Here is a 15,078-nt window from a genome sequence, read left to right as displayed (position 1 = left end):
CCCCCTTGCTGCTACTTTCCTGTCGACTGTCTAATTTCCTATCAACGTTAGTAATAAAGGTTAAAGGAAAAAAAAAAAGGTCAATCTGTCTAAAATTGAACTACACATACTAAAGTTTTGATGTTAGCTGCCACCATATTATTTTGTTATTTTGGAGCCAGAAGCTGCCATATTTGGATGAAAGTGTGGAGTGTTATTAGCAATTAGCTAGTTATTAGCTAATGCTAGCAAGCTTGCAAAGTTTACGGGCAAAGCTCACAGATGTCCAGATAATTAGTGCTTAATAACATGCTAAATAACTACTAGCATTTCATGTAGCTAAAATAAAGTGCAAAGCCAGTTAATATGTTAAAAACACTCAGTTGTAGGGGCTACCTTACAAAATAAAACACCTTGATGCAATTGTTGTTGTGTTTTGGTGCTGTATAGATAAAACTGAATTGAATTGAACTGAAAATTCCAAAAACATGACTGTAAAATGTGACTATAAATTTTGAACTTTGAACTGTATTTTTATGCATTTTACATCTTTTCCTATTGATAAAGACTCTCCTTATACTACACCAAAGTAATTAAGTAACAGATAAATAATTAAATGTCAGAAAAGTGTCAGTATTTAAACTGTCTGCTATATAAAAATGTCCGTTTCTCCAATTTCACACATTTATCATGTAGTTTCACTGATCTGGCCCCACTAATATTTAGTAGTATTTGAGAGGATTCAGTTTTTCTAAAGAGTTGCCTAAACTAGGGCTGCCACGATTAGTCGACTAGTCACGATTACGTCGACTATTAAAATCGTCGACGACTAATTTAATAGTCGACGCGTCGTTTGAAGCTTTGTAAGATCCCAAAAGACGCAGGAATAAGTAGTAGTATTTAAGAGTGTAATAACGGACTGAAACAGAAGATGGCAGCACTGCATGTGTAAGGATGCCAGCTGCCGTTAAACCCCGAAGAAGAAGAAGCTGTGTCCCAGAATTCATAGCGCGGCCCAGCGCAGTTGTCAACAATGGCGGCAGCTAGTTAGTTTTAATATTACTCTTATTATTTTTTTTGGGTCACAAAATAAAGTTTAACATATTTTCAGGCCAGAATGTAGCTGTTTAACCTCAAATATCTGCTCAGTTTATCAAGACACCACATATTTTCAAAAGCACTCCGACGTTTTCGGAGACGTCTGTTACCCACCAGCTCGATAACGAGCCGGGGTTCAAGGCTCATTAGAGTCGGTGAGAACACCGGACTCCCGGCAAATCGTTTTCAAACCCACCGCTGTCTTTCGCTACTCAGGTTAAACATGTAATATAAGTCACTTAGATAACTTAAAAATGTTATTGTTTGGCTTTTTTTTTTGTATTTTATTTGTTCCTGAGTAAATCCGTTTGGCTGAGAAAAGTTAGTTTTTACACAGCTGAATAAACGTCAAGCAGACAACTGATTATCAGAAGTGTGAGATGCTCGAGAGTATACTCCGGTGTCCTGTTATATTTTAGATAGCAAGGAGCAGACGGCTGAGTTTATTGAACTCCACCGAAACAATCTGCAAATGTCATTAAAATTTAATAAACTATCATCTTGTCTTTATTTTTAGTTAGCACATACCTTAAACACTTCAAGCTGTAAGCCAATGATAGTTATATAAGAGCAGATGCATGGTGGTGCAATAAACTGTACGTTTTACGTCCAATGGATGCATGATCTGATTAGTGGACTATCAAAATAATCGTTTGTGGCAGCCCTAGCCTAAACGGTCACATACCAGGTCAAATGCCATTGTTGATCTATTCATAACAATTATGAGTATGGAAGGAGTATAAGTTGCAAGGAAGGAAAGTAAGGAAATGAGAAATGTTAACAGGGTGGAAATGTGGAGAATGGAAATGGAGAATAAAGATTATAAAACTTTGTCTGCTATAGCATAGAAAATGAAATGCATGTCCTCCTTTCCCTTCTGCTTTGTAACAATTCTGGTATGATGCTTATTGAGTCGCTCCATTGTTTCTCTTAGTTTATTTATGTTGCAAGGGCTTTCAGCCAAAAGCAATAAATTTAAAGCTGCCCCAAGGGTGGCATTACAGGACAGGTTGTTGAGAGCAGAGGAGAGGGAGCGAGCAAGAATGACAACAAAAGCCGCTGTCAATACAAGACAGCAGGCACGTAAAATCAAAATACAAAAACGTTCCTCAACGTTTCACTCACAGGCCAAACCAAACAAATAACGCTCCTTTCTGTGTCTGTAAGGAAATTAGAGTTGGAAGTTTTTGTCTTTTGTTTTGTTGGGGGTGAGGGGTGGGGTGGGGGGCAGATTTTAAACAGTTTCTTTGTTTAACTTTGTTACTAGCAGGCTTAAAAACTACATCAGATGAACATTATCTGAGTCATATGCTTAAGAAATAGGAGACCCGAGAGATGCATCTGGCTCTTCAGTTCATCCATCTACTGTTTGCCAACGCCTCAACAGAAATGGTCTCGGTGGAAGGGTGGCTGTCAAGAAGCCATTCTTAAGAAAGAGAAATAAGAACTGGACCGAGAATCAGCAGCTACGCTGATGGAGTCATGTATCTAACTTGGGGTTGTGTTTCAGGCAGTGATGTTGGGGATCTAATCAAAAGATGGAGTTATGAACCCAGAAAATTACGGTAAGTATTTTGACAATGATCCCAAACACATTTCCAGTGCAGTAAAAGCACACCAGGATTGGCCTCCCCAGAGCCCAGACCTCAACAATATTAAGCAGTGTGGGATCACCTTGACAAAAGGAACAAAAGGCAGCCAACATCCAAAGAAGAGCTTTGAAGAATAAAGGAGGTCATACCAAATTTTGACTTTCAAGTTAGCTACAATTGTACAAACTCTGTTTTTGTCCTATTTACTGTATTTCCACGTATCCTTTCATAGGAAAATTAGCATTTACTGAAACATATGTAAGTATAAAGAAATATAGCGTGACTTTTGCACAGTACTATATGAAATTTTACACATAGTGTGACTTTTACAGTACTAAGTGATTTTATTTTTAAATTATTCACAAAAAGCAAACTATTAGCACTCTTACGTACTAACTTTATATGATGAAAGATAGCATTTCTACCGTTAGATTTAAGTAGCAGGAAAAGATAAATGAGCAGTAACATGCTGATCCTGGATCTTTTTTATCGGACCATCTTGTCACGTTAGTATTCAGAATCTATAAAACCCCTCTAGTACAGGATTTCCTTCATGTTTCATGATACTCATTGCCTTTCATGTAACTTAGTCTGTAGCTGATGCATGCTAACAGTACAGGCTGAGGAGATTTAGAGCTGCCACAGTCGCGTATACAAGATGATCTGTGATAAGAGGCAAAGATGTGAGGTCCTGACATTCATGTCTCATTTAATAAGTGATCAGAGGCCAGCGCCACAGATGCTAAGACAGGTACATCAAAGAACTCAGGGGTCTTGCTACTGGAGGATATGGAGAACATTGCAGGATCAAAGTGTCGGAGAGTGAAAAAGGGAGAAAAACTGTAGTACCCTATAGAAATTAACTGCTGCTGCAGCAGGTTTTAAGTGCATATAGCTGTGCTCTTGGCAGCTCTCAGAATAATGAAAAAAGGCTTCAATCATATGTTCTCTCTACATCCCAATACTCTGTGTGTGTGTCTGTGTGATGTTCTTTATTATATTTATGAAGACCGGCAAATAGCATATACATATTTTTATGAGGACATTTTGCTGCTGCTTACAGTAAAACTTTACAATCTGTAATCACAAACTTAAGATTACCTCGTTCCTTAGGAATAAGCACACAGGAATGCAAATTATTATGATCATAGTGCAGGTATGACAATTTTAAGTCTGTCTTACAACAACACTGCCTTTATGAGTGGACTTCTGCTGTGTATAAGAATATGGTTGGTGTCTGCGTTTATCCAGGATGATCTGAAAGTAACAAGCATTAGATGAAAGCTCTCCCTAGACTTACCCCGAGGAAACCTTTAAAGGCCGCGTTACCGCTAATTGGCTGAGCCTATTTCTCAGAGGACGATTACCACAGTAGGAGAAAAAATTCTGACGTAAAACAGCAAGCTGTCAAAAGAGCCACTTTTCTGATGATTGTGTGCTCAATTGCAAAGATTACTACACATACTGACACGCTTGATTCATCAGAGCCTATTGTGAGCAGCTGCCGAGGGGGTAGGTGCGTCCAAAAAAAGACATAATGCGTTAATCACGAGAAACTAAAGGTGCATGGTGATGTAAGTATTATAGTATTGCTTTGACAAACACACACAAACAGAAATCATTAAAACATTGGCAACTCACTTTATACTAGAGCCCAACTAATTTTTAAGGCCCATACCGATAACAATAGTTAATAATTAAGAATCTGATACATCAAGTTATATATTTTTTTTTCTTTCAAACACAAACTGATTTCTCTACCATTTGTTACATGAATCCTTATTGGACTGGATTATTTATTTACACTCTGCCTGACTCTGATTGGCTCAGCTAGTCCGCGGGTGTGTTAATAACCTACATACTTTGCAGACTGCACTCTGGTGGACAAACTATGCAAGCTCAATATTCAAAACATGGTTAAAGTGCATTTCCCCCTTCTAAACTTGAAATTTTAAAGTTTTATTTATTAGCAATTATAAAAGTTTATACTAATCGATTGACAAATAGCTAATATCGACTGGCATATCAGCCTCTTTACTTTAAATGTTTTCCTGAGCTTTCTAAAACAACATGCAACTCAAAAACCAACATAATTAGTTTATCTCATTTTGAGTCTCAGATTCAGACAACAAAACTAAGTGTCTACAAGAAAGCATGCATCTTCTAAAGTTCAACAAGCAAACATATTCAGTGAAGACTGTACTAAGTACACTTGTGAAGCTTTGGGAATTCCTGTCAAATTACTTCTCGGAGAAAGGTCTCTATGAAGAGTAGGAATAATTACTGTGACAAAAACCTAAACTCATGGAGAGTGTGCTACACTGTTTCTTTAAAGAAGACCATAAAATTTGATTAAAAGGGAATAAAATCAATTAAACAATTAATTTTTGGCATTCCACTACGATATATTTTATGCTTTTGCATACACCACTCCATATTCTTTCTGCCACTCATATGTGATAAAACGGGTCAAGTCACTGGTGACGTATTGAATACCTCTGTGTGAGTGGTCATACATTTCCCATGGTATTGTGCTTTCATGCATGCATGTAAGCATGGCTCTAGTCTTTCTCCCAAGCCAGAGCCCAGAGCAGAACAGAGTACAATGATGATTAACCCAGTATGTGTGCGGTTAATAGAGTGTAGGAGCCAATCGGTAGTAGGACCAGAGACAATAGCAGGAAGTAACCACGTGGAGGGGGGCTGCCGGTCACCATGACCCTATGGATATTGTTCTGCTGCCTACCAAGATTTGAAGGATGGAGGGGAGGAGTGAAGGACACCATGAGGACGGTGGAGGGCAGAGCATAAGGGTAGTGGTCATAAGTAGGAAAAAGGAAAAGGCAAACTGCAGGAAACACAGCAAGAAGAGGTAACAGATAGTAAAAATGCCATAAAGGAGACAGGTTTAAGGTTAGCTTAAAACTACCGGAAAGATCAGCAAATGAATGCGTATGAACTGCACGTCTCAGACAAATTGACAGCTGACACACAGACCACCAAAGAAACCAACCCCGCCCCCAGTGTCATTCTATAACGGGAGTCCTGCTCTGCGGCACGTACACTTCCACACTGAGGGGCCAACCAGTCTGTAATATCTCAGCTCCAGATTCCTGCTTTGTTCTCCGTTTGGACGGCTTTGTTCACAGACCAGAGACCGGATGTCTTCTCAGTGACTAGCTGCACTCTCCTTTTCTCCCGGGTTGCACCCAAGTGCTCTCCTCATTATCTGGTGCCCTTTATTTTTATTTTATTGTTTCTTTTTTTGAGAAGCAATTTTTTTTTTTTTACTGAACCAAACACAAAAAACCTAATATTAATACATGACACCACATATTTATCATGTGAACCCACTGCTGTACAGTACAATGTACAGTATACACTTATTGGATACTCTACTTGCATTAACCTGCTTGAAGCAGCCATCAGAAAATGGGCACACAGTGGTCATAAAGACGTGGATACGTTCAGTAACAATACTCATGTAGTCTGTGTCATTAAAACAGTGCTCAAGTGGTACAAGGAAAAAAGAAGGAAAAAAAGCATTGTCCAAACAATTACACTGCCACCACCAGCCTCAATGGTTGATATGAGGGAATATGGATCCATTTATTGTCTAATTTTGGTGAGCCTGTGTGAACTGTAGCCTCAGTTTCTGTTCTTAGCTGACAGGAGTCTCACCCGGGGTGATCTTCTACTGCTGTTGCCCATTTGCTTCAAGGTTTGACATTTTGTGCATTCAGTAATGCTCTTCTGCATGTCTTGATTGTAACAAGTATTAATTTCAGTTACTTTTGCCTTCGTATCAGGCCGACGAAGTCTGGCCATTCTCCTCAAACCTCTGACATTAACGAGGCATTTTTGCCTAGAGAACTGCTGGTCACTGGATATTTTCTCTTTGTCAGAATATTCTCTGTAAACACTAGAGATGGTTGCGTGGGAAAATCCCAGCAAATCAGCAGTTTTGAAAAACTCCGACCAGCCCCTCTGGGACCAACTAACACACCATGTTCAGAGTTACTTAAATAACCTGTCTTCCCTGTTCTGAGGCTCGGTTTAAACGTCAGCAGGACCTCTCAATTGTGTCCACATGTCTAAATGCACTGAGTTGCTGCCATGTAATTGGTTGATTAAATGTTTGTATTAACAAACAGTTGAACAACTATACATACAAAAGGACATGTGTAATGAGAAAATGTTTAAACTTAGCCAATGGAATATTTTTACACTTTGCTTTCTTACACACAAATAAATATGGAACAATATAGAATAAAAGTCACAAGACAACACAGTACAACAAGTGCATAAACTCTATATTAGGTACGGGCTTTGGCTCTGGGTCTGAAAAGTCAACTGAATGTGAAAGTGGCTTGCATTCTTTCAAATGGCCAGCAGGGGGGCTAGTCATGTGGTTGCAAGAATAAGTCAGATTAGTTAGCATTAAATGGAAAAATGACCCTACTGATCACTTGACCGGTGACCTCAGGAAACACTTTGTTGATGAGTTTATGGTCTCAGTAGCTGCTTTCGAGCCTTATACAGCATCTTCAATTGTAAACATGGTACTCATTAGAAGCAATAAGGATGAAAAAGGAGGGTATACTTTAGGGCAAACAATTAAATGATAGTCCATGTCACGGTGGCCACATCCATGTTTTGTCTATACCTGTTTTATTTTAACTGTCTCTGTCTTATTTATTTGCTTTTGTGCGAAGGAATTTGTACGTGAGGGCGATTACAAGTATTCTTTTTATACAGCCTTTCATGTTTCCCAGCATCCATTGGATACGTGGCATGAATCAAATACTTGCTCCCTGACCCTTGGATGCTTCTGTCGTTACAACCTGAAATTGCACGTGAAGGCAGGTCATTGTGTCTGCAGGATGACATTCCACAGAGGCCAGTGGAGGTGCAGCAGAACCTTAAAGCAAAGGGAGGAAGCCCTTTCTCACTGGGTTGCTCACACGCCCTCGCACAAATGAGAGGTTTTCCACGTCCCAGGGCTATTTGTAAGCGCATTGTGGCTCCTGGAAAAAGGGGAAGTGAATGTTGGAAGGAAGTGTGGATTGCAGACGGGGACTTTGGATGATGTAGTCCTGCCATGCAGTAGCTGGAAGTGATGACTCTGGAAAAGTCCACTACATTATGAGTGGAAAAATACCTGATGATATCTTTCTATCTATTTATCCTTCCATCCATGGAGGCAGTTAATATACAATAGGGCAGTTTAGCAGCAACGGGTTCACATGATAAATATATAGAGTCATAATATGAGTAAAAGGATCGGAATGTGGGAACCAAAGTTGTGATACATATTTATATTTTCGCCTTTAATCTTGATGCAATTCTACTGCTTCTTAATTAAAACTGACATCTCTTTGCCCCAAGTGGGCCCCCAAGGCTAATTTTCCATCTAAGAAGTTGAGACGAGTAATGTCTCTATGGCACAACTGTCAACAACTGACAAATGATAAGGAGCAATGTCTACTCACAGCTTTTTCTTAAGTGCCTGTTAAGTTAAAATAGTTATGAATCAGTGGTTTAATTGTTTCTTCCACAAAGGAGGTGGAACCTTCTGTGTGCTGCATGTGAGAAAAAACAACTTCAGACAATGTTTAGACCTGATTCTCATGACATTGTCCAGTTTTTGTATGTGAGAACAGCTTTGGTAGAGTGTGGACAAAAGAAGAAACCCATATTGCATTACCCTAGTCCAGTTTACTTCTGTTTTGGAGAAATGTGCATATATTATGCAAGATTTGGTTTAAGATGCCCTCTAAAAGTGCGCTTCCAAATCACAATATTTGATATTATATATAAAGACACACTGATCAACCGACCAGGGACAGGAATCAGATAATTTTCAGCATCCTCGCCTGGTGAGTGGCTGGGCAGCGTGACGAATGTCAGATTACGAGCCCCTTCTTTTCATGCATGCGCGTAGTAGCACAGGAAAATAGTCACTTGGACATTAGCAAACACACAACACTGTGATCAACAACACTGTGATCTGTGTGGTTGTGATCTGTCAGCGAGTTCTTACTGAGGAAGACACAAAATTGGCCAAACTAAATTTGCAGGGTTTGAAAAATGGTGGGTTTGATTCTAGCGTAGGAGTCGCTCTCATGGCTCATGCAGTGATGTCACTCTGTGCCCTTCTGTCTGTTGACATCACATTTTTGGTATGACTCAACTGGCTTTGAAACCCGCCCAAGTACGTACTGAAAAAGTACCTGGTACCCCATACTACTGCCAAATGGAAAACCAAGTCAAGTCGAGCCAAACTGAGTAAGTAGAAGTAGAAAAGAAGCTTATATCAGGTAAAGATTGGTGTACAGGAAGTGTGAAGTTCAAATGATTTTATTATGAGAATAAAATTTTGCATTGAAGAAAAGCTGACTTTTAAATGTATATGCTGCCAATTATAGTTTTTAGAAAGAATTATCCAAATTGTCAGAAACTGGTTTGTCAGCAGGCTGCACGGCCATGGGTGCAAAAATCTTACAATTAGGAGTTTGTGTTGGAAAAAATACAGAATTTCACTGTTTGTAGGTGTATAACAGCACAAAATGAAACTATTGAAAGACAAAAGAAATAAATAAAAATCCACTAATGACTAAATATTACGTTAGGGAGAATGGGTATTTAATACAGATGTTTTTTAAGAGATTCCTTATTTGTGAGCATGTCAAGGCCTAAGCGTAAATGTTTTTTTCCTCAGAAGGTGAACAAGATGCCCCATGAGGATGTCTGCATGTCTACCAGTTTATTGTGACCAGGAAGACTTGTCTGCAACAACATGCACGTGCTGATCAGGCAGGCTTCCAGTGGAAAAGTACTGTACAACTGGAATATCTACTAGTCTATGGGATATTCAGCTGTCCATGTCTACGACTAAGGATCACCGTTTAAGTGCAACAAGTTGCCAGCAGAAAGGAGAGATCCCTGCAAACATAAATATAGAGCCAGGATGCTGAGGATATATATCTATTTAATAGAGATTCATGACAATAAAAGCGATGACAATACTGAAGAAACAAGACTCCCTTTCTATTAGTAACAAAACCATGCTCAGTGGGGTATGCAATTTGTAATTTAATGTAATCCCAGTTAACTACGAAACTTCTAGTCATCTAACGGGCCACAAAAAGATGTACATACTTTCGAACACAAAACCCTGTGCTTATCATTCCAACCAAGGTTTACATTGATTTTGTTTTATTTTACACTGTGGTCTCTTGTGGAAGACTTAAGTACCCCTCCTGTTATCTTGAGGGCTATTCAAGACCAAAGAGAGTGTCAGTGAATGGCCTTGTTGGTATGAGAAACAACTGGGCATCAGTGGCCTTGCTTTATAGCTGCATGACCCCACAGGGCATGGTTTTGGGATCAGCTTGCCAGGGCTCGATATTCACACAATCGGAACGTAAAAGAGTAACTGGGAGAAGATGAGAATTGCCAGAAACAGCTGAGAAATGTCAGGGAAAACAAAACAGAAAATGTGGCACACAATTCCCAGCTCTGCGTCTCTGATCCCGATCGCAGCACAGAAACGCTGATGACCCCATCTATCTTTTGGCCCTTACTGAATGAACGGAAACGACAATCTTGGCTCAGAAATGATACAGTGAGGAAGTCATCTCGATCGCTCACCTAGATCCATCTTAACCCAAGCTGCGTGAGCGGCGCAGCTCAGCTCAAAGGCCAAGAGGGGAAGGAAAGAGGAAGACACTGTAGCTTAAACACCATGAAAGACGGAGGATATTTTGGCTCAGAAAGCAGGGGAGGAAGAGAGGAGGGTGACAGGGGTGACCTAATGTGAACTCTCGTCACCTCAATGAATCACAAATCATGTTGGAAAACACAATGCTCAATACCTTATACAGAGAAGCATTCCAGCTGCAAAATGACTTTTACTCTGTTGATGCGAGACACGTCACGTTCAGAAACACTGCTGTTGCCCTTTAGACTGCAAGTAATCTAAGTAAGAGGCACTTAGATCCCATTTAGAGAAGATGCTAAACCTCCTCAATAGTTCAGGAACTCGGAATAACCCTATTATATATAAGGTTACTTTCCCTGTCAAGATTTTAGAAAAAGTTGCCTTTCTCAAGTTTTTTCATACTTGAATACTTTTAATATGTTTAAAAGATTTCAGTCTAATTTAAGAAAGATGCAGATTTTGCCTTGTTAAGAGTTTATAATGATATCCTTTTATCTGCTGATTTTGGCTCTTCTAGACTTTACTGCAGACTTTACTGATCTAAACTAAATATTTTTAAACTGGATTTCCTTATTCGATGGCACCTTTAGATTCCAAACTGCTCGTCATTCCTAACTTCCATTAACTGCGGCATCCCTCAAGGATCCATTTTAGGTCCTTTTTTACTTAAATTGTACACGCTACCTCTTTTGTTCTATTGTTCATAGATACAAAATTCACTATCACTGTTATGCAGACAAAAAAAAAAAACACTTCAACAAAATGACTTCACTTAACTTAGGTTATTTTATTTGGCATCCCAAGCTCCACAAACATCAAGATAAGTTCAAACTGCAGTTAAAAATCATGGTGTTTTTATGGAGAGTTATTTTACTTTTAACGATCAAATCAAGAATGTTGTTAAAGGAAGCTTTTACCAACTGAGAACCATCACTAAGTTAAAGCCAGTTTTGCAGCTCTCAATACTCTCAATACTCTCTCTCTCTCTCAGTTGCACATGGTTTATGCAGCTGATCAAAGCTTAACCAGTACAATGAAAATAGCACATCACTATCTGTGATATTTCAAATGGATTTTAAAATTTTATTATTTGTTTTTAAAGTCCACAATATATCTGTACTATATTGAAGAAGTTCTTTTAAAAATCTTTTTTCCTCTGTGTCACGGAGGTTCTGGCAATTTCTTAAATCAGCTCTAAAGGACTCTCTTTTTCTGCTCTATTATATGCTTTATTACAGCTCAATGTAAATATTTTCTATTGCTCTTTTATTTGACTCTTTTGACCACTCATAGATTTTATTTATGTTTTCATTCTTTTCATTCTTGTTTTTGAAATTATTGGGTTCTTGGTGATCTGGAAAACACTCTGGGTCAATATGTCTGTGAAGGTTCTCAGTCATCCAGGTCATCGTAGTCTGAGCTTGGAAAGAAAAGCGACTGGACTTCTTTAAGTTGCTTGAAGACTCTGGGTCAACTTATGTTGTTGTTTGTACACTGACCTGACAGTATATTTGTCTTATTACAGAGCAAGAAAACACTGCATGGGGACTTCAGCTAAACTAAAGAATACACGTACACAGAAATACTGAGGCATACATTTCTGTATTTTGTGGACTGAAGTCACTATTAATAGATTTGCATTTTCAGACTATGAAAATGAGCAAGCATTATAACTTCTATCACGGTACAAGTATTGTTTTGAGACACACTTGGAGAAAATGTGAACCTACTCATTAAGTTTTGCACGAGTGCTGTTAGAGATAATCAGACGCTGACTAAAACAGCGACTGCCTCAGAAACCAACAACCCACATCTCTTCCGTGTGAATCATTTGGGCATCTACGCATATATGTTATGCAAACATTTGCCCACTAGAGGAAGATATAACATCATTATTCACAGTTACAGCTCACTCCTGCATCTGACCAGCAGGTGTCACTAAAGTTTTTATTTTCAATCAACAAGTCTCAGAAAGTACATATAACACAGACTGATCTTGCACTCTTAAGTTCCTTTTTTTTTCTTTTAAAAAAAAAGAAATTAACAACACATTTCTCTTTTAGTACAAGAAAGATCATTCCTGTAATTATGCTTAATATTCTAATTTAATCAAAAACTGGACTCCAGCACTGTTGACTCTGAACTCCATTTGGTGCACGTTATTCCTTCACCTAACCACCAGGGGTCACTCTCTAACAGCAAATCACACAGTATTGCTAAAGCTTGTTAAAGTTGTGACCTGTGAATGGCTTTCTCATACCTGTTCACTGCAGTACTAAACCGGGATGGCGTAGTTTCACACAAGAAAAAAATCAGTGACTTACCGAGCGAAGATGGGGTAGGAACCTTTCTATGTCGTTCATGTCTATACCGTCATCTTCTTCAAACTTGTTTTTGATCATCCTGTAAGAGAGGAACGGGTGAGATCAGGAGGTTGTATCATGCTATAAATTAAGGTGGTAAGGAGCAATCAAAACTGTTCTGAGTTCCACTGGTGAGACAAAATAACTGAACATAAATAAATGTATAGTTTACCCTTCTCTGTCAATGTGTGGCAGGTGCTTTGGCGTTCCTCTGAAGTGTTTTCTGTGAAAATGGCTAAAGTCCAGCTTCTCTGGCTGCACGTCCCAGCCTGCACCTCTACAAGGAGGAGACAAAACAACAGTTAAGAGTCATGGAGAGTTTCTGCATAAGTGCATATGAGGGGAAATGCAGATCTTTAGCAGGTCTTGTGTGGGATAACCTGGACTTTATGTGGATCACTTGCAGAGGAAAACTGCTACAAAGTTGCAAAAACCCATTTTAAAAATGATGTGGGACATTTTCTTTTTAATCAAATTCCTTAGAAATGATTTATTTGCCTTTTTACTTTGAAGATATAGATAGACATGGTGATATTTCTTGATTTCTTTTACATCACCATCCTTAAAAGTTATCCTTCAAATTATTTTTGGTTTTTCAAAAGGCCTTAATTATACTTAGGTTTTCACTAAATCCAGATAAAACTTCACAAGCTTCTACTTATGACAGCAACTGGTGTTCAAGAAGCAGTTCTCTTGGGGGGACGAATGGCTTGCTTTTCTTAATATTTCAGGTTGTCATTGATTAATGTAATATATGTAATTTCTTTATTATGCCTGGTGTGTTAATCCAGATGTGTAAACATGTGAATTGTTTATTGATTGATTGATTGATTGATATACCTTTATTAATCCCACAAGGGGAAATTTCATACCTATATGTCTGGCTCTATATGTGTATAAAATAATTTACACATTTCTGCATGTTTTATACTGTATAATTTATAATCTACTTGCAGGATCTCATTGCTAATGAGATCCTTAGTTTTTCCTATTAATCCATCATCTGATATACTATATATAATATACTATGTTGCCATATTTCACACACACACACACACACACACACACACACACACACACACACACACACACACACAGAGCTTTTATCAGGAATGCATACGTGAATGAATCAGTGTGTTTTAATAAAACATTTAACCCTGTCACGCGTCTCCACCTGCGTGAGGAAAATAACTGCTTACATCATCCCACTGTGCCGCCTGCATCACTCACTGCATGCTCCGTTGTGCCAGCGTGGCCGGAAGTCGCTGCTGTGCAGATGTTACCATGGCAACCAGTCCTGCCTCCACTTTTAACTGATTTATGTCTCGCTTATTTCCTTTCTCTAATGTTTTGGCTTTTCCCCCCTCTTTCAAACGTCTAGCTCTTGTTTGAAAAACCTCTTGGACACACAGAAGCTGATTCACGCAGAGACGTCATTTATAAAGAGTAACAGGATTTTGAGCACCGAGGCCAAACAGTCGAGCCTCCGGTAGCTCAAATGTATTTTAAATGTTTTTTTTCTCACTCGTGATTAAGGTTGAGTGAAGAGATACTTAGTTTGGAATGACAGCTGAACAGATTTGCTAAAGGTCAAGCTGAATGTTGAAACTACTGTCTTGGACTACAAAGATAAAACAGGTTAAAAACAGGACACTAATGGAGCTCAAATGCTAAACTGCATCTGTTGATCACAAGTGGAGAGGAAATTTTAAAGAAGTGAAAAGAGCAACCAAACAAATTTACAATATGCACCAAAGAGAGGAACAAACAATTGCTACGAGACTGTGCTGTCTACTGTCTGTCACATGACCATCCAAAAATTATATTCAGCAGACAGGTCTGTGAAACAGAAAGGTACCTACCCATGTGAGTCCATTGTGTTAGCAGCCCATATGTCTGTCCCCAGGATGTCAAAGGATCCCTCTCTGTTGCCGTTCTAGTTAACACACAAGGACAAAGATGAATGAATATTTTCAGCATGACTACAAAACACTTCTCATCAATCCCATCTCCACATTACTCAACTTGTATGTAACATTTCACAAGCATCCTCCAAATCATTTGTTCCTCCAAAGGTATTCTAGAAAGACTACATTTGTAGCCTAGACTTTTCTGTGACTTAACCCCATAACCAACCATAACCAGAAGCAAAATACTCAACAAGCAAGGCCTTGTGTAGAGAATGAGCAGCTTCCTGCTTTACATTCCGTCATTGTTAGCAGGGTTTAGAGCCTAAAACTCTGAAGCGTTCTGCTGTTAAAACTGAGACCCAGTTGACTACTGTTATATCCCCAACAAAAGGGAAATTGTTACTCTCAGGATT

General features: G+C 38.8%; 1 protein-coding gene across 3 annotated transcripts in view; it reads right to left on the bottom strand.

The window, feature by feature from the left end:
• Positions 1 to 15,078, bottom strand: part of ctif (CBP80/20-dependent translation initiation factor) — a 61,247-nt gene that overhangs the window by 30,245 nt on the left and 15,924 nt on the right. For all 3 annotated transcript variants that reach the window (XM_031754537.2, XM_031754538.2, XM_031754539.2), the window contains exons 5-7: positions 14,618 to 14,691; positions 12,928 to 13,032; positions 12,717 to 12,795 (exon numbers count right to left, since the gene is read on the bottom strand). In XM_031754537.2, the coding sequence (XP_031610397.1) occupies positions 12,717 to 12,795; positions 12,928 to 13,032; positions 14,618 to 14,691 (258 nt within the window). The remainder of the gene's footprint in view (positions 1 to 12,716; positions 12,796 to 12,927; positions 13,033 to 14,617; positions 14,692 to 15,078) is intronic.

The sequence above is a fragment of the Oreochromis aureus genome, linkage group 7, assembly GCF_013358895.1.
Source record: "Oreochromis aureus strain Israel breed Guangdong linkage group 7, ZZ_aureus, whole genome shotgun sequence".
Classification (NCBI taxonomy): domain Eukaryota; kingdom Metazoa; phylum Chordata; class Actinopteri; order Cichliformes; family Cichlidae; genus Oreochromis; species Oreochromis aureus.
This window is presented reverse-complemented; position numbering and strand designations above follow the sequence as displayed.